Source organism: Hylobates moloch, unplaced genomic scaffold, assembly GCF_009828535.3.
Source record: "Hylobates moloch isolate HMO894 unplaced genomic scaffold, HMol_V3 SCAFFOLD_1, whole genome shotgun sequence".
Taxonomy (NCBI): domain Eukaryota; kingdom Metazoa; phylum Chordata; class Mammalia; order Primates; family Hylobatidae; genus Hylobates; species Hylobates moloch.
The window spans coordinates 200,924-226,428 of NW_026652276.1; the positions used below are offsets into that span (position 1 = coordinate 200,924).

General features: G+C 52.9%; 1 protein-coding gene across 8 annotated transcripts; it reads right to left on the reverse strand.

The window, feature by feature from the left end:
• Positions 1 to 561: 561 nt before the first annotated feature.
• ING5 (inhibitor of growth family member 5) lies at positions 562 to 23,869 on the reverse strand. Of its 8 annotated transcripts, none has more exons than XM_032761119.2 (9): positions 23,799 to 23,869; positions 21,190 to 21,261; positions 16,871 to 17,037; positions 14,895 to 15,006; positions 14,311 to 14,404; positions 3,452 to 3,587; positions 3,253 to 3,314; positions 2,387 to 2,433; positions 562 to 1,925 (listed from the first exon to the last, which is right to left on the reverse strand). In XM_032761119.2, the coding sequence occupies exons 1-8, from the start codon at positions 23,833 to 23,835 to the stop codon at positions 2,412 to 2,414; spliced, it is 702 nt and encodes a 233-aa protein (XP_032617010.1). In that variant the 5' UTR covers positions 23,836 to 23,869; the 3' UTR covers positions 562 to 1,925; positions 2,387 to 2,411. The 8 variants fall into 8 exon arrangements, with proteins under 8 accessions (XP_032617010.1, XP_032616991.1, XP_032617000.1 ...); XM_032761127.2 differs by having other exon boundaries at positions 1,584 to 1,596; XM_032761100.2 differs by lacking the exon at positions 2,387 to 2,433 and having other exon boundaries at positions 562 to 1,596.
• Between the last annotated feature and the right edge of the window lie 1,636 nt (positions 23,870 to 25,505).

A 25,505-nucleotide genomic window follows, 5' to 3' on the forward strand; every position in this document is an offset into this window, starting at 1 on the left:
GACATCCGTGTGTTCAAGAACCGCAGAACATGAATGTGGACACCATCCCAACCAGGACTGTTCAGGATGTTCTTGTTCTCGTTCTCACTCACTGACTACCTTCTCGAGGGGGGGGCCCCGTCTGAGACACCGAGCTTCACACGTTCCTTCCGCTTTATTTCCTCTCCCTAGTGAAACATTAAACACAGGAGGAAAAGATATAGCTGTAGCCATCAGAAGGAAGTGAGACTGTCATTCCAAATGGCCCCCCACCATGAAGAAAACCAGGCTTTTCTTAAATTGGGAACCTCACGTCTCAGTTTTCCCTCAGGTTTCTTTCTGTGGTGTGAGGACAGAAACAGGCTTCCCTGCATTCCTCAGGAATCCTCTCCTTCCTCTAAAGGCACAGGAGAGGATTTCCGAGAGCCTGCGATGCTGTCGGGAACCGCAGGCTGGGCACCATCACCAATGCATCTCAGCAGAGCAAATCTGCACGGCCTTCCCCAACTACCACCGAAAGGATGGCTCCGGCTCAGCTTGGTGAACGCTAATTAAACAAAAAGCACACTCGAGTTTCCTAGCTTCATTCCAGAACTGCTATTGTGGCACAATAAATTCACAACAAATTCACATCGGAGTCCCCTTGAACGGGAGCCGCGGGCCTGGGAATGCACAGCACAGGCAGACGCATCCGTGGTTCGTCAGCTCCTGGCAGACGGGACTCACTTCACAGACACACAGACCCACGATCTTCATGCTATTACGATAATTTCATCTTCACAGTAAAAACGTCACCAATTCCCAGAGAAACGGAACATCAGCCCAGCTTTTGCACAGGGTCTTGTGGGCGCTGGTCACAGGACCCACAGCTACTCCAAGCTAATGAAGAGCCGTTTACTCCAGAGGTGAATCCCCCGAGGGAGGACTGAAGTCCAAGCTAAAAAGGCAGCGCACAGTGAGGCGGAGACCACTTCCTCCGGGGAAGAGCCCCCAGCCCTCCTGGGCCTGTCAGAGGCGCCCCACGCAGGAGTGCATGGTGGCCGGATGCGCCACGGAGCTGAGTGTGAGGAGGGCAGCCGGCCGCCACGGCAATGGCCCCACACGCGCCTCTCAGTGGCAGGTGTGCTCCAGCGGTTGGGGCACGCGGAGCCCGGGCTGTACCAAACAGTCCTAGAAAACCACAGGAAAGCTATGCGACGGTGGCGCTGCACGCTGCAGAGCGGCGGCCGTGGACCAGGTTGCCGTGGACCAGGTTACCACGTCCCCGCCCGCACGCCTGGCCGGGCAGCCCGAGCTCAGAGCGCCCGCCCACGTCCGCCGGGGCTCCCTGCTGACACTCGGGGGAAGTCCTGTAAAAGCCACACTAACGTCGCGGTGGCGAGTCCCCGCAAGGTCGCCCTTCTGTGCGAACAGGGTTTGGTGGGTTCTTGTTCTAGGAAACATCCAGCATTTCAACTGGCCACTGAGTTACTAAGTATCAACCGAACAAGGTAGTTTTAAAACGAAGGGAAATATTGCAACACGAACGAAGGAATAGATTAACTTGCTCCTCGGATCCGGGCACACAGCTCCTCCTACTTCTTCTTCCTCTTTTCCTGGACACACCGCGGACAGAACCTGTGACAAGAAAGGCGCAATGAGGCTCTGGGCGCCATTTCTGCCAGCGCGCAGGGTGCCCAGGGCCCACCTCCCCCTGTCTCCTAGGGCTGCTGCACGCCAGCAGGAGGGCACCAGGAGAGGCACACGCAGTGGGGCTGCGGCCCTCCTTCAGGGAAAACGCGCCGATGCACGTGCGGCTCTATGCAGGACGCCGGTTCTGAAGTTGACAGATACACATCAATGAGCAAAACCGATTTGACACCCAGGAGTTCCTCCTGAACAGTTGGGTCCTCCTTCCCCGGCTGATGGCAGGGTCGCTGGTGCCCTCTGTCTGGAGTCTGTGGGGGCTGCAGGGACCAAGCACGCATGAGCATGGCAGCCCCTCAGGCCCACGGAAACCCAGCCGGGCACCCCGCACTGGCCCTGGAAGCTGCCGTCTCACAAGTGCTCCCTGGTGACTCTGAGCAAGTTCTGGAACCACACGCACAAAGGGCTCCTGAACAGAGGCAGCTGCCGACCACAGAGGACATTCCATAGGTTCCCCACACAGGAGGCAGCCCACTCGCATGTGACGGCAACCGTCAACCCCTGCCTGGCCCAGGCCCAAGCCTGCCCAGGGCCCTCCGCCCTAACAGCCTCCGTACCCCTTCTCAAAACCCTCGGTACACCGTCCCCCAGCCGCACGGTGTGGGGCACCAGTGACAGGACAGCCTGTGTCACCGTGACACCGTGAGCTTGGCCAGCCTCTGAGACACAGCATCCTTTCCCTGTGTCCCCACACCGAACACCAAGGATAACTGGCTCTTACCAACTCGGGCGAGTCTGCCGGAGTTTCAAACACGCTGCCGCGATGACCTCGGAGTGCCACACAGAAGAGCACATTCTGATTTCATTTTCGGAACATATATATCCATTTTTAGATTTTCAGCACAGGCAAACAAAGCCAGGTTTTTATCTTTTTATTTATTTATTTGAGACAGGGCCTTGCTCTCTCGCCTAGGCTGGAGTGCAGCGGCATGATCTCAGCTCACTGAAGCCTCGGACTTCCAGGCTCAAGCCATCCTCCCGCCTCTGCCTCCCAGGTAGCTGGGACCACAGGCACGCACCACCACGCCCAGCTAATTTTTGTATTTTTTGTAGAGTTGGGGTCTCCCGATGTTGCCCAGACTACAGGTTTTTATTTAAATGAAATCTGAGGAACAACAATGCAGAAAGTTGCCATTGCCAAGGGGATGCAAGGGTCAGGAAGTGAAAATGCTCCTGGCACCCGCGGCTTCTCCACTAGACAAAGCCAGGGGCAGAGCCCTAGATCCACGCCCCGGCTTCAGGGCTCACAGCTCATGCTCTCTTTCCCAAATTTCCCTAGGGGACAAGAACCTCTCATTGTCCTTCACGAGGGGCCGTTAACGTGAATATTACGTAACCTGGTAACCGCCATCCCTGGGTGACGGCATCCCTCTGCCAGCTCGGACAGGCACAGCAGCAAAGGGGGGAAAAAGCCACACGCAGAGCAGCCAGCCACACTCCTTGAGGCCACCGTGGGGCATGCCTACATGGCTACCGCGCCCCGCTAAGCCCGGCAAGATTCTGCCATCTAGCACCTTCTCCCGGGGAGGCCAGCAGCGCAACACCCAGCAGGCTGGGGGAAAACAGAGCGAGCGTCCCCACACTCACCATTTTCCTTTGGGTTTCGTGGTGAGGTCCACGCAGGCAAAGTGAAACCACTCAATCGGACACTGCAAAGTAAAGGGAGAAACCGCAGTCAACACGCCTCCTGTTCTGTACACGAAACACAAGAAATGCCAACACCCACCAGCCCCCCTACACACACAAGACCCCGCCCCACGGCGCGAATCCCGCAGGTGACACTCACGTCTGGATTGTCACAGCCAATCATCTCCCCGTAGGAGACCTGGTGGCACAGGCAGTACGTGGGTTCATTCGGGTCCACGGGCATGTCCAGCACGTCGGAGGGGTGCACGGACAGGATGGTGTCAGTGAACTCAGACCTGCAGCAGACAGGGCACAGGCACCGCTGAAGGCCACAGCGGAAGTGAGACGGCACGGATACCACGGGCCCTTCTGTCTCTGACTTAAGGCCCCCTCACCCCAAAACTGTGAAGACAGTCATCCCAAGGGGGAAATTGGTACCGTGCTCTGCGTGACACATAACGAATAAGCTTGCTTCCATTTTCCCACTGTGCTTTAGAAATGAATGCAACTCCAGGGCCGGCCACTGCGGTCATGCACTAACTGAATACACACCTTGTGGACGTTTTCTTCCTGGAGCACACATTTTCAAAACCTCAATAACCCCTCTGAACACGCAATGTTCTAAGGCGCAGCAAGAAAATCATTAAGGATATGAACAGATTGTCAGCTGATGCTAGAAAGAACACTGTTACCCACAAAAATCCAGGAACAGCAGCAGCTGGCAGCAGAGGGGTGGAGACCTCGTCCCCACCTTCGGACCCAGGTGGGGACATGGGGGCACAGAGGGCCCCCAAGAGGCCGTGAAGCGCAGCACTCACCCACAGCACCGGGATTCTGGTCCCTCTCTGGGGACGAGTCCACACTCATCTTGGTCCCTCCTCCCAGACGGGACTCCCCCGGGACCTCTGGACTCACCCCACTTCTGGGCCATCCCTCCAAAGACCCCGGCCCCTTTGGAAACAAGCACATGTCATCTCCGCCAGCAGACGGCTGACACCTGAGAGAAGCCTGCCAGCCTCCCACCCCAGACTGACGGGTGTCAGAGCAGCCCGCACAGTCAACAGCTCTCCCGTAACTGTGACCTCCTCCCAAGAGAACAGCCGTGCGTCCTGCGCCCGGGCCCTCCACGCACCTACTCAGGCACCTCTGCCCCAATGCTGACTCAACCAGCAGCTCCCCACACACTCCCCGGCCCGCCCACCACCCACCCAGCTGTCCACCTGGCACCGGGCCCCTTCCGACCACACGCCATCCTTGTCACTCCCCCATCCCCATCAGCTCCCACATGGGTTTCTACGCAGCAGCCTGGCGGGCGTTCCACCCTGTCGATGCCTCCCTCCAAGCCTGCCACCTGTAGCACCACGGCCGCCCCGCCAGGACCACAGACCTCAGGTGCAGACTTCCCCGCTTGAAAGGGATGCACTTAGGGGGAAATTTACACTTTTATATTTCAGTATTTTTCAAATAAACTTACAAGCTGCAGGTACTATAGACAGTGTATTCCCATTAGTACAGAAAGAAAAAGTATCTTCCCTATCCCACCCTCCAACCCAAGAATATCCAGTTGCTATGTAAACACGGCAGGTTAGCAGGAGGAATGTGGCCGTGAGAAAAACAGTCATGATTGCGGAAAGCCAAGGAGCAGAAGTCTGGGTCCCAGAGGGAATCAACACTCAGCTTTTCCTTAGATACCCGTCTGCAGCTTTTCTGTACCTTTGCAATTGCCTGTGCACATACACACACACTCGGGCTCTGCATGCACCCGGCCTCCCCGCTGCCAGAGGGCACAGGGGCGCCCACCTAAGTCTGTCCTTTGCGGGTAATCTGCTCTTCTGCTCTTTCTCTCTGTCTGGGAATAGACAGGGCTTTCTCTTTAGAGCTGAAATCCATCAGTGTCCCAAGTCCAGGTCCAGGTGCTGCCGACACTGCACTCAAGCAAGTCTCAAGCAGTCTTCGGGTCTGTCCTCCGGCAGCGGCTCGCAAGGGTCTACGTCTCAGCCTCCTGCCGATTCCGGGATGCCACCTGTGGCTTCACCTCCAAGGGGCTCCTGCGGTCTCGAGTCACCTCTCACCCGCGGAGAGCAGGGCAGCACCCTCTGCTGCCAGCCGTCCCCGAAACGCTCTCTGACGCCCTCCTCTTCTGTGCCGAGTCCAATTCTGTCCACAGAGCCCGACCCGACATCTTGAGCTGCTACTTGACCTGTGTCTCAGCATCACCAGGTTCGAGGGCGCTGGCCAGATTTGACGGCTGTGAGACGGCCGGGGGCCTGAGGGGACCGCCCAGCAAGGGCACCCCAGAAGGTGAGGCCAGTGTGCAGGCCTCATTGGCCTCTCCAGTCTCGCCTGAGGGAGCGCCATGGCGTGTGGCCAGGGAGTGCTGCTAGCAACCCTGAGGGAGGCAACCAGTAGGCCATGGGGAGCCCTGTCCCTTGCACAGGCCAGGGTGACCCCAATTGTCAGCGGCTGCTGACTCCCTTCGGCACCACTGCCACAAGAGGCACCCTCTGTGCTAATTCCCCAGGGTGTGGCAGGCACCCCTCGCTAGACGGTGCCAGCAAGCCCTTCCGCACCCGGCCCCGATGGCTTCCCAGCACTCCACGTAGCTCCTAGCAGGGGGCTGGCTGCCTGTCCAAGCTCTGGGATTCCAGGTGCTACAGGTGACACTGCCCTTCATCCACACACACAGGTTCTGCCTCGCCAGAGCAAGGCCACAGGGCAGCAACAGTGCAGGGGGCAGCCTCAGGTCACGGGGTCTCAGATGAGACACGGAGCATCCGTGCAGTCTAGGAACACTGCATTCCAGGAAGAGCCCCGGGCACGTGGGGAACGGGCCTGAACAGGGCAGGCCACAGGGACAGGATGGCATGTGCTCCCGGGTCCCCAGCAGGAAACAGGACCCGCCTTGAGGCAGAGCGGCCTGGCCCCACAGTGTGACCACGAGCGGCGTGAAAACCCACTGTGCTGCTGGGTCAGGGACGCACGCCACGGAACTCCAGAGCCCAGGGGCGGGCGGGCTACTGCGCACACCCAGGATGCCCTTGGAGGCACACGAGTGCACACTGCCGCCCCCGGCAAGCCAGGCTTTGGGTCCAACCGACTGGTCCTCAGGATGACCCGTCTGCCCACCTGCACCAGCCTCCTGTCCCTCTGGAAGGGGCCTGCTTGGTGCCTTGGGCATCAGAGCCCAGCTTCAGAGCTGGCCTTACCAGCCCATCTTGACGTCTTGCAATGGGACAGGAGCAGCACTGCCACTTGAGGGCACAGAGAAGAAAGAGATTCACACACAAGCTAGATCCAGAGCCGCAGGGGCCCCGCAACTGACGCCATCGGTGATCACCCTTCTCATCTGTCACTACTGCAAGCTGCCCGGCAGGCAGCGCTGAGCTCCCAGGCTCCGCATTGCTGCTAAACAGTGCTGACAGGAAAGGTCATGTGGCCACAGTGGATCTTCCTGTGTCTGCAGAGGTGCTGGCTGTTCCTGAGGTCTCCGAAGCAGGGCAGAGCCCTCAGGGAGGAAGCCCTGACCCCAACAGGGAGCTGGAGTCTCCTTCACCACCACGAGGACCCCCAGTGCCTGCATTCCTTATGCCTAGCATACCCTTGAGAAACAGCACTGGGTGAGGAGGAGACCAGGAGGAGTCCCACTTTCACGCAGAAAAGGCACAGTCGGGACAGGACCTTCAGGTTCCGAGCAGGAAGGAGCAGGAAGACTCAGAACGCTGTTGCCACTGAGTTAGAAAACACAAAACCCAGCAAGTCACAAAAACCACCTTCTCAAAGATGCCGGGAGCTGTGAAGCGACAGAGCTGGAGGACCTGCAGCCAGAGTGGGGGTTGGGGGCTAGGGGGTGTCCACCTGCCTCACGCACTGAGCGAGGGCTGGGGGCTGTGGAGCAACAGAGCTGGAGGACCTGCAGCCGGAGGCGGAGGTTGGGGGCTGGGGGGCGTCCGCCTGCCTCACGCACTGAGCGAGGGCTGGGCTGGCCACTGGGCCACGCTGAGCCCACACAGCCACACATGGCGGCCGCGTCCCCACCGACATTTATAGTCCAGAGGCTGCACAGAGCAACTAAAAGCAGAAGGAAAATCCCTGCAACCTCCGAGTTCTCGAGGAAGGGGTCTGCTCGGCACCGCCGGTCTCCTCCCCCGCACTTCTACCAACTGCGGAAGCCGCTGGGGCAGGAGGCCAGAGAGGAAATCTCAAGGTCCTCAAGGGGTGTGGGTGGAGGTGAAGCTGAGACCCTGCCTGGCCCCAGGCCCCCAGCCCTACTGGCCTGGACTAAAACAGAATGAATACCTCCTGGGGAGAACAGAAATTTCCCTCTCCACGCTTCCTTTATACCTAAGGTCAGACAGCTAATAACAAATCATAAGACACGTACACTCAGCAGGGAAATAGGGCTGATGATGTTTTTTTAAAAGCTGGTTACCAAGGAATGGTGGCACAGGAGTTCGCGACCAGCCTGCATAACACAGTGAAACCCTGTCTATACTAAAAATACAAAATTAGCCAGTCATGGTGGCACGCGCCTGTAATTCCAGCTACGTGGGAGGCTGAGGCAGAGAATCACTTGAACTCGGGAGGCGGAGCTTGCAGTGAGCCAAGATTGTACCAGTGCACTCCAGCCTGGGCGACTAAGCAAGACCTTCGCAGAAAAAACAGCGAGAGAGAAAAGAAGGAAGGAAGGAAGGAAGGGAGGGAGGAAGGGAGGGAGGGAGGGAGGGAGGGAGGAAAGGGCAGGTGAGAGGCCGAGCTGGGCGGATCACATGAGGCCAGGAGTTTGAAACCAGCCTGGCCAACATGCTGAAACCCTGTACTAAAAATACAAAAATTAGCCGAGTGCGGTGACGCTCACCTGTAATCCCAGCTACTTGGAAGGCTGAGGCGGGAGAATGGCTTGAACCCGGGAGGCGGAGGCTGCGGTGAGCCGACACTGCACCATTGCACTCCAGCCTGGGTGACAGAGCCAGAACCTGTCTCATAAATACATAAAGTAATAGAAATAAATCAAACTGAAGTACAGAAATAAAAAAGCTTACAGAAAGTAAGCAGAGCCTCAGTGAGCTGTGAGAAAATCTAAGCTACAGAACACACAGGGAACTGGATAGCAGGAAGACGAGAAAGGAGAGCACAAACATATTGGAAGAACTGTCTGAAAATTTTCCAAATTTGATGCAAAGTATAAACCAACAGTTCAAAGATACTCAACAAGTTCCACGCAAAATATACACAAAAAATCACACCAATACACCTCATAACCAAACTATTAAGAGCCAGTGACAATGAGAAATCTTAAAAGCAAAAAAAACCAAGAAACCACCAAAAATAATCATTCTCACTAATTTATCATCAGAATCAATGAAAGACAGAAGAAGATGAGAGAACATCTTTAGTGATAAAAGAAAAAAAGGTCAACCTAAAATTCTATATGCAGTGAAATAAAAGCATTTTCAGAGAAACAAAAACTGAGAGAATTCATCACCATCAGCATACATGTACTGTAAAAAATGTAAAGTTCTTCAGCAGAGGAGAAATGACAAGACAGAAATTTGCATCCACATAAAGAAATATATATAAGCAGAATATGTATGGAAAAAAAAATTTTTAAAGAAAGAAAATAAAATAAATATTAAGAAATAATAGTTGGGCCAGGCATAGTGGCTCATGCCTGTAATCCCGCCACTTTGGGAGGCTGAGGTGAGAGGGTCACTGGAGGACAGGAGTTTGAGACCAGCCTGGCAAACATGGCGAAACCCCATCTCTACTAAAAATACAAAAATTAACTAGGTGTGGTGGTGGGTGCCTGTAATCCCAGCTACTCAGGAGGCTGAGGCACGAGAATCACTTGAACCCAGGAGGCAGAGGTTGCAGTGAGCTGAGATCATACCACTGCACTCCAGCCTGGGCCACAGAGCAAGACTGTCTCAAAAAAAAAAAAAAAAATGAAGGTTACCAGAAACAGAAATGGCAACTATATGGGGTAACTATATATGGGGTGACTTTCGTGGCGAGAACACTTAAAATCTACACATTTTTTTGAGACTATATTGTTATTAACTATAGTCACCATGTTGTAAAACAGATCTTTTGAACTTATTCCTCCTATATAAATGAAATTCTGTATCCAACATCTGCCCTGACCACCCCAGCGCCTGACCACCATTCTACTCTCTACTTCTGTGAGTTCGACATCTTTACATTCCACATATATTTTAAAATGTGTTTAACATAATCAGTGGTTTGCATCTAAGGTAATAACATGTATTGTGAAGCTCAGATCACATGCAGAAGCAAAACGAAGGACAACAGCACAAAGCCTCATGTTAAACGTCGAATAGTGTAATATCTGAAGTTCACTGTGGTCACTTAAGGAAACTGAGTGCACACACTAGAACAATCCTTAAAACACATGGGCCGGGGCGGTGGCTCACGCCTGTAATCCTAGCACTTTGGGAGGCCGAGGCAGGCGGATCACTTGAGGTCAGGGGTTCGAGACCAGCCTGGCCAAACTGGTGAAAACCTGTCTCTACTAAAAATACAAAAACATTAACCAGGTGTGGTGGCACACACCTATAATCCCAGCTACTGGGGAGGCTGAGGCATGAGAATCGCTTGAACCTGGGAAGCAGCGGTTGTAGTGAGCCAACATCACGCCATTGAAAACTGCACTCCAGCCTGGGCAACAGAGCAAGACTCCGTCTCCGAAAAAAAAAAACAACAAAAAAACAAAAACAACAACAACCCGCCTGGCCAACATGGTGAAACCCTGTCTCTACTGAAAATACAAAAAACAATTAGCCAGGCATGGTGATACGTGCTTGTAATCCCAGCTACTCAGGAGGCTGAGGCAAGAGAATTGCTTGAACCCAGGAGGCGGAGGTTGCAATGAGCCAAGATCACACCACTGCACTCAAGCCTGGGCAACAGAGTGAGGCTCCGTCTCACACACACACACAAAAATTCGATTCCAGCACTTTGGGAGGCCAACGTGGGTGGATCACTTGAGCTCTGGAGTTTAAGACCACCCTGGGCAACACGGCGAAACTACATCTCTACCAAAAATATAAAAAATTAGCCAGGCATGGTGGCATGCACTTGTCATCCCAGCTACTTGGGAGGCCGAAGTGGGAGGATCTCTTGAGCCCAGGAGGTGGAGGCTGCAATGAGCCAAGATCGTGCCACTACACTCCAGCCTGGGTGACAGAGTAAGACCTCATTTCAAAAAACAAGAAAAACATTCTAAAATATTTTAAATAGGTAAACAAAATAAAAATTAAAAACAATATCAAAATTATATCAAAATCATAATTATCAAAATTTGTGGAGTGCAACAAAAATAATTAGAACAAGGAAGATATAAAAATCAATTATCCAAGCTACTTCCACCTTAAAAAGCTAGAATAGTATACGCAAAGTAAACCCGAGTAGGAAAAAGGAAATAGAGAGTAGAAACAAATGCAATAGCAAACAAAAAAATAGAGAAAACAATAAAAATAATGAAACTAAAAGCTAGTTCTCTAAAAAGATCAAGACGGCCAGACGCAGTGGCTCACGCCTGTAATCTCAACACACTGAGAGGTTGAGGCAGGCGGACTGCTTGAGCCCAGATGTTTGAGACCAGCCTGGGCAACATGATGAAACCTTGTCTCTACAAAACATTAGCCAGGCATAGTGGGCGTGTCTGTGGTCCCAGCTACTCGGGAGGCTGAGGTGGGAGAATCGCTTGAGCCTGGGGACGGGGAGGTGGAGGCTGCAGTGAGCCATGTGCATGCCACTGCACTCCAGCCTAGGTGACACAGCTAGACCCTGCCTCAGGAAAAAAAAAAAAAAAAAGGATCAAGACAAAATGAGAGAAACATAAATTACCAATATCAGGACTGAAAGAGGGGTCATCATAACAGACACCACATCAGAACCATAATAATGCAAAATTATTAACAACCCGATGTCAAAAAAATCTGACAATTTACATGAAACAAATTTCTTGAAAGACACAGATTTGCCGGGCGCGGTGGCTCACGCTTGTAATCCCAGCAATTTGGGAGGCCGAGGCAGGCGGATCACGAGGTCAGGAGATCAAGACCACAGTGAAACCCTGTCTCTACTAAAAATACAAAAAAATTGGCCGGGCGTGGTGGCGGGCGCCTGTAGTCCCAGCTATTCAGAGAGGCTGAGGCAGGAGAATGGCGTGAACCCAGGAAGCGGAGCTTGCAGTGAGCCGAGATTGCGCCACTGCACTCCAGCCTGGGCGACAGAGCGAGACTCCATCTCAAAAAAAAAAAAAAAAAAAAAAGAAAGACACAGATTTTTTCCAAAACTGACTCAAGAAGAAATAGAAAGCCTGAATACTTCCATAACTTTAAAGGAACTGAATGCAACATCAAACTGTACACTTAGAATAACATTTTATTGTATGTGAATTATTTCTTAATAAAGTTAACTTAAAAGGTTAGAAAAACAGCAGGACTAAACTATAATGTATAGTGTCTAGGAATGCACTATAAAACTATTAATGAAACGAGGAAATAAACACTATAGAAATCTGGATCATGTTTATTTGGGGGCAGGAGGAGTTTATGATTTTAACAGGGCACATGGAAGGCCTTCCAGCAGCAGTTAATCACTGACTAGGTGCTGCTTACAAAGATCTTCACTTTACGGAAATTAATTAAACCATGTTTGTTCTGTGCGGTTTTCTGTATCTGTGCACTACTTTACAATACAAGACTGTTGGGATTTTTTTTTTTTTTTTTTGAGATGGAGTTTCGCTCCGTCACCCAGGCTGGGGTGCAGTGGTGTGATCTTGACTCACTGCAACCTCCACCTCCCGGGTTCAAGCAATCTCCCTGCGTCAGCCTCCCAAGTAGCTGGGATTACAGGCAGCTGCCACCACACTCAGCTAAGTATTTTGCATTTTGGTAGAGATGGGGTTTCACCATGTTGGTCAGGCTGGTCTTGAACTCCTGACCTCAGGTGATTAACCTGCCTTGGCCTCCCAAAGTGCTGCAATTACAGGCATGAGCCACTGTGCCCAGCCAAAAGGCTAAGCACTAGCTAAAAAAAACTGAAAATTGGGGCTGGGCATGGTGGCTCACGCCTGTAATCCCAGCACTTTGGGAGGCCAAGGCGGGTGGATCACGAGGTCAGGAGATCAAAACCATCCTGGCTAACAAGGTGAAACCTCATCTCTACAAAAATAAAAAAAAATTAGCTGGGTGTGGTGGCATGCACCTGTAGTCCCAGCTACTTGGGAGGCTCAGGGAGGAGAACTGCTTGATCCTGGGTGGCAGAGTTTGCAGTGAACCGAGATTGCGCCATCACACTCCAGCCTGACTGACAGAGCAAGACTCCATCTCAAAAACAAACAAACAAACAAACAAAAAACTGAAAATTGGGTCGGGTGTGATGGCTCACGCCTGTAATCCCAGCACTTTGGGAGGCCGAGGCAGGTGGATCACCTGAGGTCAGGAGTTTGAGACCAGCCTGGCTAACATGGTGAAATCCCATCTCTACTAAAAATACAAAAACTTAGCCGGGCATGGTGGCATGCACTTGTAGTTCCAGCTATCCAGGAGGGTGAGGCAGGAGAATCGCTTGAACCTAGGAGGCAGAGGTTGCAGTGAGCCGAGATGGCACCATTGCACTCCAGCTTGGGCAACAAGAGTGAAACCCCATCTCAAAAAAAAAAAAAAAAAAAAAAAAAAAATGAAAATTGTCCCTTTTTTGTCAAGAAGAACTTTTTTTTCTCTTTATTTATTTATTTATTTATTTTTTGAGACAGAGTCTCATGTTGTGGCCCAGGCTGGAATGTAGTTGTGCGATCATGGCTCATGATCCTCCCAGCTCAGCTTTCCCTAGTAGCTGGGACTACAGCCCACGCCACCACACTCAGCTAATTTTTTCTATTTTTTTGTAGAGATGGGGGCGTCTCACTTTGTTGCCCAGACTGGTCTCAGATTCCTGGGCTCAAGTGATCCTCCCACCTTGGCCTCTCAAAGTGCTGGAATTATAGGCACGAGCCACCATGCCCAAAACTTACACTCTTTGACCCCTCCCCCTGTGAGAATCATCTCCATAGAGGCTTCGTGGCATTTCAGCATTTTCTCTTTAGTCTAAATGTCACTCCTCTGAGGTAATACTACAATCTCTTTGGAGGGTATACAATACCTTTGGCAGGGAGGGTGTCAGTGGGAGAATGCTTTAAATAAAGTATCTCTTGGCCGGGCACGGTGGCTCACGCTTGTAATCCCAGCACTTTGGGAGGCCGAGGCGGGCGGATCACGAGGTCAGGAGATCGAGACCACAGTGAAACCCCGTCTCTACTAAAAATACAGAAAAAATTAGCCGGGCGTGGTGGCGGGCGCCTGTAGTCCCAGCTACTCGGAGAGGCTGAGGCAGGAGAATGGCGTGAACCCGGGAGGCGGAGCTTGCAGTGAGCCAAGATTGCGCCACTGCACTCCAGCCTGGGCGACAGAGCGAGACTCCGTCTCAAAAAAATAAATAAATAAATAAATAAAGTATCTCAAAAAACTTCAAGTTAAATGACATGTCTATTTAATAAATGTGGCCACATAATAAACAATGAATATATGCAAACTATATATTGACACATAAAATAACTGACAGATATACAGAAATCTAGCTACTTAAAGCGTGGTTTACATTGGCCTCTGTCAACAACACATTGCTCACCATCCTACTGTCCCTAGCGGGGCAGCACACACTGTGGCTAAGAGGACAGGCACTGGAGTCAGACTCCAGGTGCAGGCCCAGCCACACCACAGCAGCTCTAAAGCCTGGGCAGGTCCCTGCGACACTGAAAACGCCCCTGACAACGGCACCCCCTCAAAGGCTGCGGTGAGGACAGGCTGACGACAGGCGCACAGCATAAGAACCAGAATACCACCCAGCGCACGGTGTGCACTTCACTCAGGGCTCAGCTTCCATCAGTGTTTCTACATCCGGGATACAGGCTATGGGTATTTGTTCTTTTGGGAAAAAGGGGGGAAAGCCTCTTACCCTCCTTTATGCTTCTTTTTCTTTGGTGTATCTTCCTCTGATGTCCTCCTGCCTCGGCCCCGGGACCCTCTTTTTTCTTTCTGACCCCGGCCTTCTGAAAAATAATCAAGACACAAATTATTTTTATAGAATTCTCTAAAGCAAGGCAAGTTTTGTGTTTTGTTTTTAAGAAGGGGTCTCGCTCTGTCTCCCAGGCTGGCTGGAGTGCAATGGAGCAATCATAGCTCACCACAGTCTTGACTTCCTAGGCTCAAGCAATCCACCCACCTCAGCCTCCCAAGTAGCTGGGACCACAGGTGCGCACCACCACACCCGGCTAATTTTTAAATTTTTTGTGAGACGAGGTCTCCTCGCTATGTTGCCCAGGTCGGTCTCAAACTGCTACCCTCAAGTGATCCTCCTGCCTCAGCCTCCCAAAGTGCTGGGGTTACAGGCGTGAGCCACCACGCCCAGCCTGCAAGACAAGGTTTACCCAAATATGATACTTACCCTAGTGATCATACTTTAATGATTTACCGTGACAAGACTCTTCAAAACTCCATAGTTAACAGTAATAAATAAAGAAAAAAAGTTAACAGACTTGCTTTTTAACCCTCGCCCTCCGGAGCTTTCAAAATCACTGCCCTCCATCTTGTCCTTCAGATCTGCCTCAAAGCGCGCCAGGTCTGCGTCAAGCCTCCGAATGTGTTTATCCACCTACAAAAGGACACCCAAAGTCTTATCTTAAAGTAAAACCAAAACACCTCAGAAATCACGAATGTACAAAAGAATCCACCAGGAAACACCGTCTTGCCCTTTAATTGAGTCTCCGATGAACAAACCTCTGCTAAAACAAGGCCCACTATTTCAAAGTCCATGCGAGGGTCTTGTGCTTTTTCTGCATATTTTGACATTCCAATGGAATAAATCCCATTTAGGGAAAAGACATGAGTGTGGGCAATAATGAGAAGCAGAGTTGTGAAATGCGGTGAACAAGGCCTGGGATATCTGACGCTGAATCCTACTTTAAAATATGGCTACCTGGAGGCCAGGTGCAGCGGCTCACACCTGTAATCCCAGCACTTTGGGAGGTCGAGGTGGGTGGATCACCTGAGGTCAGGAGTTCAAAACCAGCCTGACCAACATGATAAAATCCCGTCTCTAATAAAAATACAAAAATTAGGTCAGGCGCGGTGGCTCACGCCTGTAGTCCCAGCACGCTGGGAGACCGAGGTGGGTGGATCATTTGAGGTCAGGAATTCGAGACCAGCCTGGCCAACATGGAAAAACTCCATCTCTATTAAAAATACAGGCCAGGCACAATGGCTCATACCTGTAATCCCAGCACTTTGGGAGGCTGAGGCAGGTGAATCACCTGAGGTCGGGAGTTCCGAGACCAGCCTGACCAACATGGAGCAACCCCATCTCTACCAAACATACAAAATTAGCCAGGCTTGGTGGCACATGCCTGTAATCCCAGCTACTCAGGAGGCTGAAGCAGGAGAATCGCTTGAACCCGGGAGGCAGAGGCTGCAGTGAGCCGAGATCGTGGCATTGCACTCCAGCCTGAGCAATAAGAGCGAAGCTCTGTCTCAAAAAAAAAAACAACAAAAACAAAAAACAAAAATTAGCCTGTTGGTAGTAGTGCACGCCTGTAATCCCAGCTATTTAGGAGGCTGAGGCAGGAGAATCGCTTGAGCCTGGAAGTGGAGGTTGCAGTGAACTGCAACCATGCCACTGCACCCTAGTCTGGGCGACACAGTGAGGCCCTGTCTCAAAAACTAAATAAATAATACAAAAATATAATCTCAGCTACTCAGGAGGCTGAGGCAGGAGAATCGCTTGAACCCAGGAAGTGGAGGTTGCAGTGAGCCGAGATCACACCACTGCACTCCAGCCTGGGCGATAGAGCAAGACTCTGTCTCAAAAAATAATAATAATTAAAATAAAAAAATATAATAAAATATGGCCACCTGGAGGTCGGGCACGGTGGCTCATGCCTGTAATCTCAGTATTTTGGGAGGCTGAGGCAGGTGGATCACTTGAAGTTAGGAGTTCGAGACCAGAGTGGCCAACAGGGTGAAACCCCACCTTTTCTAAAAATATAAAAATTAGCTGGGTGTGGTGCTGCATGCCTGTAATCCCAGCTACTCGGGAGGCTAAGGCACGAGAATTACTTGAGCCTAGGAGGCGGAGGTTGCACTGAGCTGAAATCACACCACTGTACTCCAGCATGGACAACAAAGTGAGACTGTCTCAAAAAAAACCCAAATGGTTCCTCCGAGCAGATACACAAACAAAAAGGGCACAGAAAAAAAAAAAAAAAAAAAAAAACAGGGATGGTCCTACATGAAGTGTATCCCATCTGCACTTCCTCCGGCAGCGTCAGGCTACCAAAGCCAGCCTTCCACTTGGCTATGCCCATTTCTGGGCAGTTTTTACATTTTGTTGCATGAGAGGCAGGAGTAGAGGTCAGAGGAAGAGCCATGGCCCCCGCCCCGCCCTCACCATCTCGTAGGTCTGAGCAGCCAGCGGCACTCTGTCATCACTGAGAAAGCCGTGGCCCCCGCCCCGCCCTCACCATCTCGTAGGTCTGCATAGCCAGCTGCACTTTGTCGTCACTGTATTCCTTGCACTTGCTGTAGGCGTTCTGGATCTTCTGCAGGCGTTCCACGCGCTGGTCTGGAGACAGCGTCTTCACCGTGGAGATGTACTCTGCAGCCAGGATGTCAATCTCTGCTTTCTTATCTGATGGAGAAATGGGGGAAAAGCTAGCCCTGCACAAGACACCATGATATGCTCACCAGACCGGCAACAACTAAAGTCGGCCAACACCAAGTTGTGGCAAACATGTAGGCTGACGCGGACTCACGCTGTGCTGGTGGGAGCGCAAGTGGGCAGAACCGTTCTGGGATCGTGTGGCTGTGCAGACTTTATAGCAACGTGCCCAGGACAGTCCCAGTTCTGAGTATTATACAGCAAGTGGTCACAGTGCCCTCCTCGACTCTCAAACATCCTGTGTGAATAATTTGTAGTCACCTTTCCTATGACCTGGCATACTACTCTTCTTTTTCTTTTCTTTTTTTTTTTTATTTTTTATTTTGAGACAGTCTCACTGTCACCCAGGCTGGAGTGCAGTGGCGCGATCTCGGCTCACTGCAGGCTCCGCCCCCCGGGGTTCACGCCATTCTCCTGCCTCAGCCTCCCAAGTAGCTGGGACTACAGGTGCCCGCCACCTCGCCCGGCTAATTTTTTTGTATTTTTAGTAGAGACGGGGTTTCACTGTGTTAGCCAGGATGGTCTCGATCTCCTGACCTCGTGATCCGCCCGCCTCGGCCTCCCAAAGTGCTGGGGTTACAGGCATGAGCCACTGCGCCCAGCTTCTTTTCTTTTTTTCTGGTAGAGCAGTCAAGAAAGAACACACTACTCTTAAATACCCTAAAAAAACCTTATGTAACCTAAAGAAATACACACGGGAAAACATTCATAAGAGCAGAAAACAGAAAACAACCCAAATGTCCAATCCTCAGTAAAATGGAGAAATAAGCTGTGGTCCCTTCAGACAACAGAGTGCTACTTAGCAACAAAAAGAGCAAACTACAGCCACACACAGCAACACGGATGATTCCCACAGAAGGTGACATGGAGCAAAAAGAGCAAGAAACAAAAAACATACTGGATGATTCCATTAATACGAAGGGCAGAAACAGACACAACTCTTAACTCTTCGGTTTAGAGGGGTAAGAAAACTGTTGAGGGCCGTGTGCGGTGGCTCACGCCTGTAATCCCAGCACTTTGAGAGGCCAAGGCAGGCAGATCACAAGGTTGAGATGGAAACCATCCTGGCCAACGTGGTGAAACCCCGTCTCTTCTAAAAATACAAAAATTAGCTGGGCGTGGTGTTACGTGCCTATAGTCCCAGCTACTCAGGAGGCTGAGGCAGGAGAATCACTTGAACCCAGGAGGCAGAGGTTGCAGTGAGCCGAGACCGTGCCACTGCACTCCAGCCTGACGGCAGAGCGAGACTTTTTTTTTTTTTTTTCAGAAAAAAAAGAAAGAAAGAAAACTACATTAAAGGTGGAAGGTGACTGTCACCAAACTCAGGATGGTCACCCCTTGTTTGAGGAGGGGTGTCATGACTAAGAGGGTCACAAAGGCCTTCAGGTGCTAAAGGGCTTGATTTCTCCATCTCGGTAGCAGAAAACAGAGAGGTTCACCTGGTAATATTTGTTAAGCAATCTATAAATGTTGCACACTCATTTCCTGAATATATGTTACATTTCACAATAAAATAACTCTCTATATTCCCTAGTCAAGATGCTGTACCTAAGCAAAAGAACACAGCTATCTCAGTCTTGCAAAACATGTGCCCAGGCCGGGCGTGGTGCTCATGCCTATAATCCCAGCACTTTGGGAGGCCGAGGTGGGCGGATCACCTGAGGTCAGGAGTTCAAGACCAGCCGACCAACATGGAGAAACCCCATCTATACTTAAAATACAAAAAATTAGCAGGGTGTGGTGGCGCATGCCTGTAATCCCAGCTACTCAGGAGGCTGAGGCAGGAGAATCGCTTGAACCTGGGAGGCAGAGGTTGTGTTGAGCCAAGATCGTGCCATCGCATGCCAGCCTGGGCAACAAGAGTGAAACTCCATCTCAAAAAAAAAAAAAAATCCCCACACCAAAACACATTACCATGAAATTTAAAACTTCAGAGATAAAGGAAACATCTCAAAAGCTTCTGAATAGGAATAACAACAAAAAACTAGATCACACATATAAAGGACCAAGAATCTAAATAGCACCAGATTTTCTGCAGCAACGTGGAAGCTAGCAGACAAGGCAGCAATGCCACCAACATCCTGAGTGAAAACAATTGTCAACCTGGGATTCTATACCCAGCCAAACTACCAGCTGAGTATGATGCTAGAACAAACACATTTTCAGACATGCAATGTTACAAGAAAATCTACCTTCCTTTTTTTTCTTTTTTTTTTTTGTTTCTGAGATGGAGTTTCGCTCTTGTTGCCCAGGGTGCAGTGCAATGGTGCAATCTCCAGGTGCAACCTTCGTCTCCAGGTTCAAGTGATTCTCCTGCCTCAGCCTCCCAATTAGCTGGGATTACAGGCACGCGCCACCATACCCGGCTAATTTTGTATTTTTAGTAGAGACCGGGTTTCTCCATGTTGATCAGGCTGGTCTCGAACTCCTGGCCTCAGGTGATCCGCCCGCCTCAGCCTCCCAAAGTGCTGGGATTACAGGCATGAGCCACCATGCCTGGCCAAGAAAATCTACCTTCCTATGTTCCTTTTTTTCAGGAACCTACCAAAGGAAAGGCTCTATCAAAACAGGAGAGCAAGGAAAAAAAGAGGACATTTAAGATTCAGGGAAGAGGGTCCCACACTGAAGAGGGGTGAAAGGAGATCCCAGGAAAACCTCAGGGCAACAAGTGTGCAGTCGGCACAGAAACAATCAGGACTGTGGCCTCCAGGACAGATGGCTCCACAGGAAGAAAGCACACATACACCTGTCAGGGTAGATAGCCTGACAGACCACACGGAAAAGCCCAGCCGGGGAGATAAGGGTCGAACGCAGAAAACAAAGCCAACAAACTGGGCAATGAGTAACTCTAAGAAATACACAAAGTTATTCCAAAGGGGTCATATAAGCACAGCAGGTGGCATGGCTCAGTGTTAAAGTACCTACACAGCTGCCCAGTGGAAGTCCCATCACTGGTCTCACCACAGATTCTGACAAACTACAGCCAGGAGATGGGGGAGCAAGGTGCAGGCATGTGAGGGTGTGGGGGCCACTGGAGTACAGCTGCATGTGCCATATACGGCTGAACAACATCTAAAACTGACGAGAGATAAAATAAGAAACAGCAACAAAAACATGTTGTTTAGAAACAGGGAGTTTAAGGGCCAGGCGCGGTGGCTCATGCCTGTAATCCCAGCACTTTGGGGGGCCTAGGCAGGCGGATCATGAGGTCAGGAGATCAAGACCATCCTGGCTAACATGGTAAACATGGTGAAACCCTGTCTCTACTAAAAATACAAAAAAATTAGCCAGGTGTGGTGGCATGTGCCTGTAGTCCCAGCTACTCGGGAGGCTGAGGCAGGAGAATCACTTGAACCTGGGAGGTGGAGGTTGCAGTGAGCCAAGATCGTGCCACTGCACTCCAGCCTGGACGACAGAGTGAGACTGTCTCAAAAAAAAAAGAAAAGAAAAGAAAAAAAGAAACGGAGTTAGGGCCAGGCGCAGTGGCTCACGCTTGTAATCCCAGCACTTTGGGAGGCTGAGGCGGGCAGATCATGAGGTCAGGAGATCAAGACCATCCTGGCTAACACAGTGAAACCCCGTCTCTACTAAAAATACAAAAAAAACTAGCTGGGCGTGGTGGTGGGCACCTGCAGTCCCAGCTACTCGGGAGGCTGAGGCAGGAGAATGGCGTGAACCCAGGAGGCAGAGTTTGCAGTGAGCCGAGATTGCGCCACTGCACTCCAGCCTGGGCAACAAAGCTAGACTCCGTTTCAAAAAAAAAGAAACAGTTAAACACCAAAAGGCCAAAAAGTACTACCAAACTTTTAAAACAATGCACACACTACACACTTTGAAAATTAAAAATCTATAAAAGAAAAAAATGGCAATAAATACTTGGATCGGAAAGGGTGATGGTTATAAAAACGTGATACAAATATGTGTAAGAACCCAAGAAACTAAATGTGGCTTCAAAGGTATCAACACCTACTGCAAGACACTGAGTGATACCCACAGCCCAGGGCTAGGCCAATGCCCCACGAACTTGGGTCCCCTCAAAACCCTCTGCCCCCAGCCTTCAGGAGCTGCTGGCTCCCAGCTGTCAGAACCCAGTTCTGGCTGTACTGAGAGGCCTGAACCCACCTTCCGTCCTCTGGTCCAGCTCTCGCATCAGCTGGAAGTTCCTCTGAAGTTCGCAGGGAAGGTTCTCGATACCTGAAACACAAAAACACAGAAGCCATGTACCTCTCAGCAGCAGGACAAAAATTCACCTCCAAAGGTTTTTTGTCCTTTAAGACGGAGTTTCGCTCTTGTTGCCCAGGCTGGAGTGCAGTGGTGCAATCTTGGCTCACTGCAACCTCCACCTCCCGGGTTCAAGCGATTCTCACGCCTCAGCCTCCTGAGTAGCTGGGATTACAGGCACCTGCCACCACGCCCAGCTAGTTTTTGTATTTTTAGTAGAGACAGGGTTTCACCAGGTTGGCCAGGCTTGTCTCAAACTCCTGACCTCAGGTGATCCGCCCACCTGGGCCTCTCAAAGTGCTGGGATTACAGGCGTGAGCCACCAGGCCTGGCCAGAAGTTTTATACTTAAGGTCTAAAATAACAAGCCCACTCTGTCTTCTGTCTCTGTTAGGGTTTGGGGAGCGGAAGGATTGTGATCTCATTTTTAGACTCAGGTACCAAACTGCTGACAAGAGGCTGTGTGCACACTTCAGAAGCTGTCAGAAGTCAAAGAAGGGAGAGGGAAACTTGGAAACCAACAGCACAGGCAGGGGAGGCCACCTGGCCCCACCCTCTAGACTACCCCACATCAGTGAGCAGCATCCTCCAAGGTTCAGGCCAAAATCCCCTGGGTCCTCCTTGATCTTCCCCCACTTTACCCAGAAATCCAGTGCATCGAGCAGTGTAGCCACGCTGCCCATGCGATTTATGCAAGGATAGAAATGTTTTCTCTCTCGGCCAGGCGCGGTGGCTCATGCCTGTAATCCCAGCACTTTGGGAGATCAAGGCAGGCAAATCACTTGAGGTCAGGAGTTCAAGACCAGCCTGGCCAACGTGGTGAAACCCCGTCTCTACTAAAAATACAAAAATCATCCAGGCGCGGTGGTGCACACCTCCAGTCCCAGCTACTAGGGAGGCTAGGGCATGAGAATTGTTCGAACCCGGGAGGCGGAGGTTGCAGTGTGCTGAGATCACACCCTCCAGCCTGGGCAACAGGGTGAGACTCCATTTCAAAAAAAAAAAAAGAAAAAGAAAAATGTTCTCTCTCTGAGCTGCCCAAGACAGTGGTGGCCATACGGGGCTGCTGAGTACTGGAAATGGGACTAACGCCATTCAATTTTTAATTTTACTTAAGTAGTCCCTGTGGCTAGCGCAACCATCTCCGACAGTCTGCCAGGAGGACCCCCGTGCTGCTTTCCCGTCTGCATTTTTACCCCCTAGACCAGGCCAACCTCCGCCCCCTGCACAGCTGACACAGGCTCCTGGGGGGCTGCCTCCTCCAGTCGTGGCCACCCTCCCATCTGCTGTTCAGTTACCAGGCAATCATTGTAAACCTACTCTATCTTATGCATCTGACGCTTCCAGCCCCAGTGTTTTCCCAGCTCCCCTAGAGGACAGAGGCACAGCCTCCCGGCTGGCACAGCCTCCCAGGCACACATACAGTCAACCCTCCTTGGGAGGCCAGCCCACTGCCTGGGCACCAGGATAGAGAAGGCCTCCCCTCCAGCGTGCTCCCCAGCTTGACTCTTCTACCTGGGGAACCCCCCACTACTCAGACCCCCACGAGACAGCGGAGCACATGGACAGAACCGGGCGTCCCTCTGGGGCAGGGGTCTCCAGCTCCAGGCCACGGCTCATTCGCCAATGTCTCAGCCCCTGGGCGGGTGCCAGGCCGAAGACCATGAGGATCCCCAGTGCAGCGCCCCTACAAGGGCCCTCCAGAGCCAGCCGGCACAACCCCAAACACCGCGACCCCAAAGCTGTGCCCATCCCGGGCCGACGTCAGGGGTCCCGCCTGGAGTCTGCCCCTCTACGAGCGGGAGACCCTGAGCAGGCTACTCGGCAGCGCTGGGCCTTCCCTGGTGTGTAAAGTGAGGGAAAGCACCGTCCGCTCAGCCGCTGGGGGCGCCGACCTGCTGCCACCTGGAAACAGCACAGCCCGCCCACCAGGGCAGACTCTGCACCGCCCTCCCCGCCTCCCCGCCGCAGTCCCCAGTGCCGGGGAGAGACGCCCCGCGGCCCACACGCCCTCCCCAGCCGCGGTCACACAAGAGGCCGGCGCACACGAGCGCACAGCCAGGCGGAGGCCCGGACCCCGGAGCCCCCAAGGCCCGGAGCCCCGCAGCGGGCGCCAGCTCCACCTGCAGACGGGACAGGGACGGGCGGGACCTGGCGGCGCCGGGGCCGGAGCTGGGGGCGGAGATGAGGCGGGGCCTGGGCAGGGGCGGGTCCTAAGCTGTGGGCGGGGTCGAGGCCGCAAGCCCCGCCCAGCACCGCCAGGCCCCGCCCCGCCGTGACGCACTTGGAATCGGCGCGACCCAGCCGGCGGGACCCCCCGCGCCCGCCCCCCGCACCCTCCCCTCCCTTGCGGCCCTGCCCCGCCCCGTCCGCGCGCCCCCAGTCGCACCCGGCCGCGCCCGCCGCCCTCCCGAGTCCACGAGGTCTGCATGCGGTGCCCGGCGCGCGGGGGGCTGCGGCACGGAGGGCTCCGCGTGGGCGGCGGGCGCGGGGCCCGCGGGGCGCGCTTACTGTCCAGATAGTGCTCCAGGTACATGGCGGTCGCCATCTTCGTCCGCGGCCGCGCTCGGGGTCTGCGCGGGCGGGCGGTGCCGCGGGAGGCGGGGGCGGGGCGGTGCCCGCGCGCTCACTATTCATGAGTCGCGCGCGCTGATTGGCCGCGGCCGGGGGCGGGGTCGGACACGCCTTTCAGCTTCCGGCGGGCGGCTGGCTGCGGGGCCCGGGCGGAGGTTGTGGCGGCGGCGTCTGGCAGCGAGCGGCACCGAGGGCCGCAGCGGATCGGAGGCCGAGGAGAAGCAGGGGTGCCCGGCCCCACCGCCCGCCGTGCGGCCCAGGGCACCCAGGTGGGCGTCTCCCCTCCGCACCTGCCAGCGACCCCTGGGCCACCAGACGCCAACACGTGGCCCCGGGGACCTCACGCCCGTCCTGACGGCGCTGCCGCGGCGCCCACGCGACCCCTGCTCCGGGCCGGATCCCGGACAGGCCGCCACGAGGCCCCCCCTTCCCGAAGGCTCCTTGGGACCTGTCTGGCTCAGCGCCTTCCCTCCGGACCCCGAGCCCCCGGGGCCTCAGCCTGGCCTGAGCCGAGGGCCGGCACCGCATGGCCCGGGCGAGCTGCCCCCTCCGTCAGGGCCTGGGCCCTGGGTCCCTCCCCCGCCAACGCCGCCCCTTCCCTCAGAGGAAAGCGGCCGCCCCGCCCAGCACCAGTGAGGTCACTGGCTCCTTTGCTGCCACCTCTCGAGGCAGGCAGGACCCGCACCATCTGGATGCCTTGGCCGAAAAGGCACGTGCAGCAGTATGATATAGTTAATAAGATGGCGTGCAAAGGTGTGCAGTAAGATGCATGCAACAATACTGGAGAAGGCCGGCGCGCTGGCGCACGCCTGTAATCCCATCACTTTGGGAGGCCAAGGCCGGCGGATCACTTGAGGCCAGGAGTTAGAGACCAGCCTGGCCAACGTGGCGAAACCCCGACTCTACTAAAAATACAAAAAAAAAAATTAGCCAAGCGTGGTGGCGCACGCCTGTAGTCCCAGCTACTCCGGAGGCTGAGCCCGGGAGGCGGAGGTTGTAGTGAGCTGAGATCGCGTCTGCACTCCAGCCTGGGCGACAGAGCAAGACTGTCTCCAAAAAAAAAAAAAAATACTGGAGAAACATAATTAAAATATGTTTCGGACTCGGCGCGGTGGCTCACGCCTGTAATCCCAACACTTTGGGAGGCCGAGGCGGGCGGATCACTTGAGGGCAGGAATTTGAGACCAGCCTGGTCAACGTGGCGAAATCATGTCTCTACTAAAAATACAAAAATTACCCGGGCGTGGTGGTGGGCGCCTGTACTCCCAGCTACTCGGAGACTGAGGCAGGAAAATTACTTGAACTTGGGAGGGGGAGGTTGCAGTGAGAAGAGATCACGTAACTGCATTGCAGCTTGGGTGACAAGAGCAAGACTCCGTCTCAAAATAATAATAATAATAATAATAATAGTAATACAAAAACTAGCCGGGCATGGTGGCAGGTGCCTGTAATCCCAGCTACTCGGGAGGCTGAAGCAGGAGAATCGCTTGAGTCTGGGAGGCGGAGGTTGCAGTGAGCCAAGATTGCACCACTGCACTCCAGCCTGGGCGGCAGAGCAAGATTCCATCTCAAAAATAAAATAAAATTGGGCAGGTGCGGTGGCTCAGGCCTGTAATCCCAGCACTTTGGGAGGCCGAGGCGGGC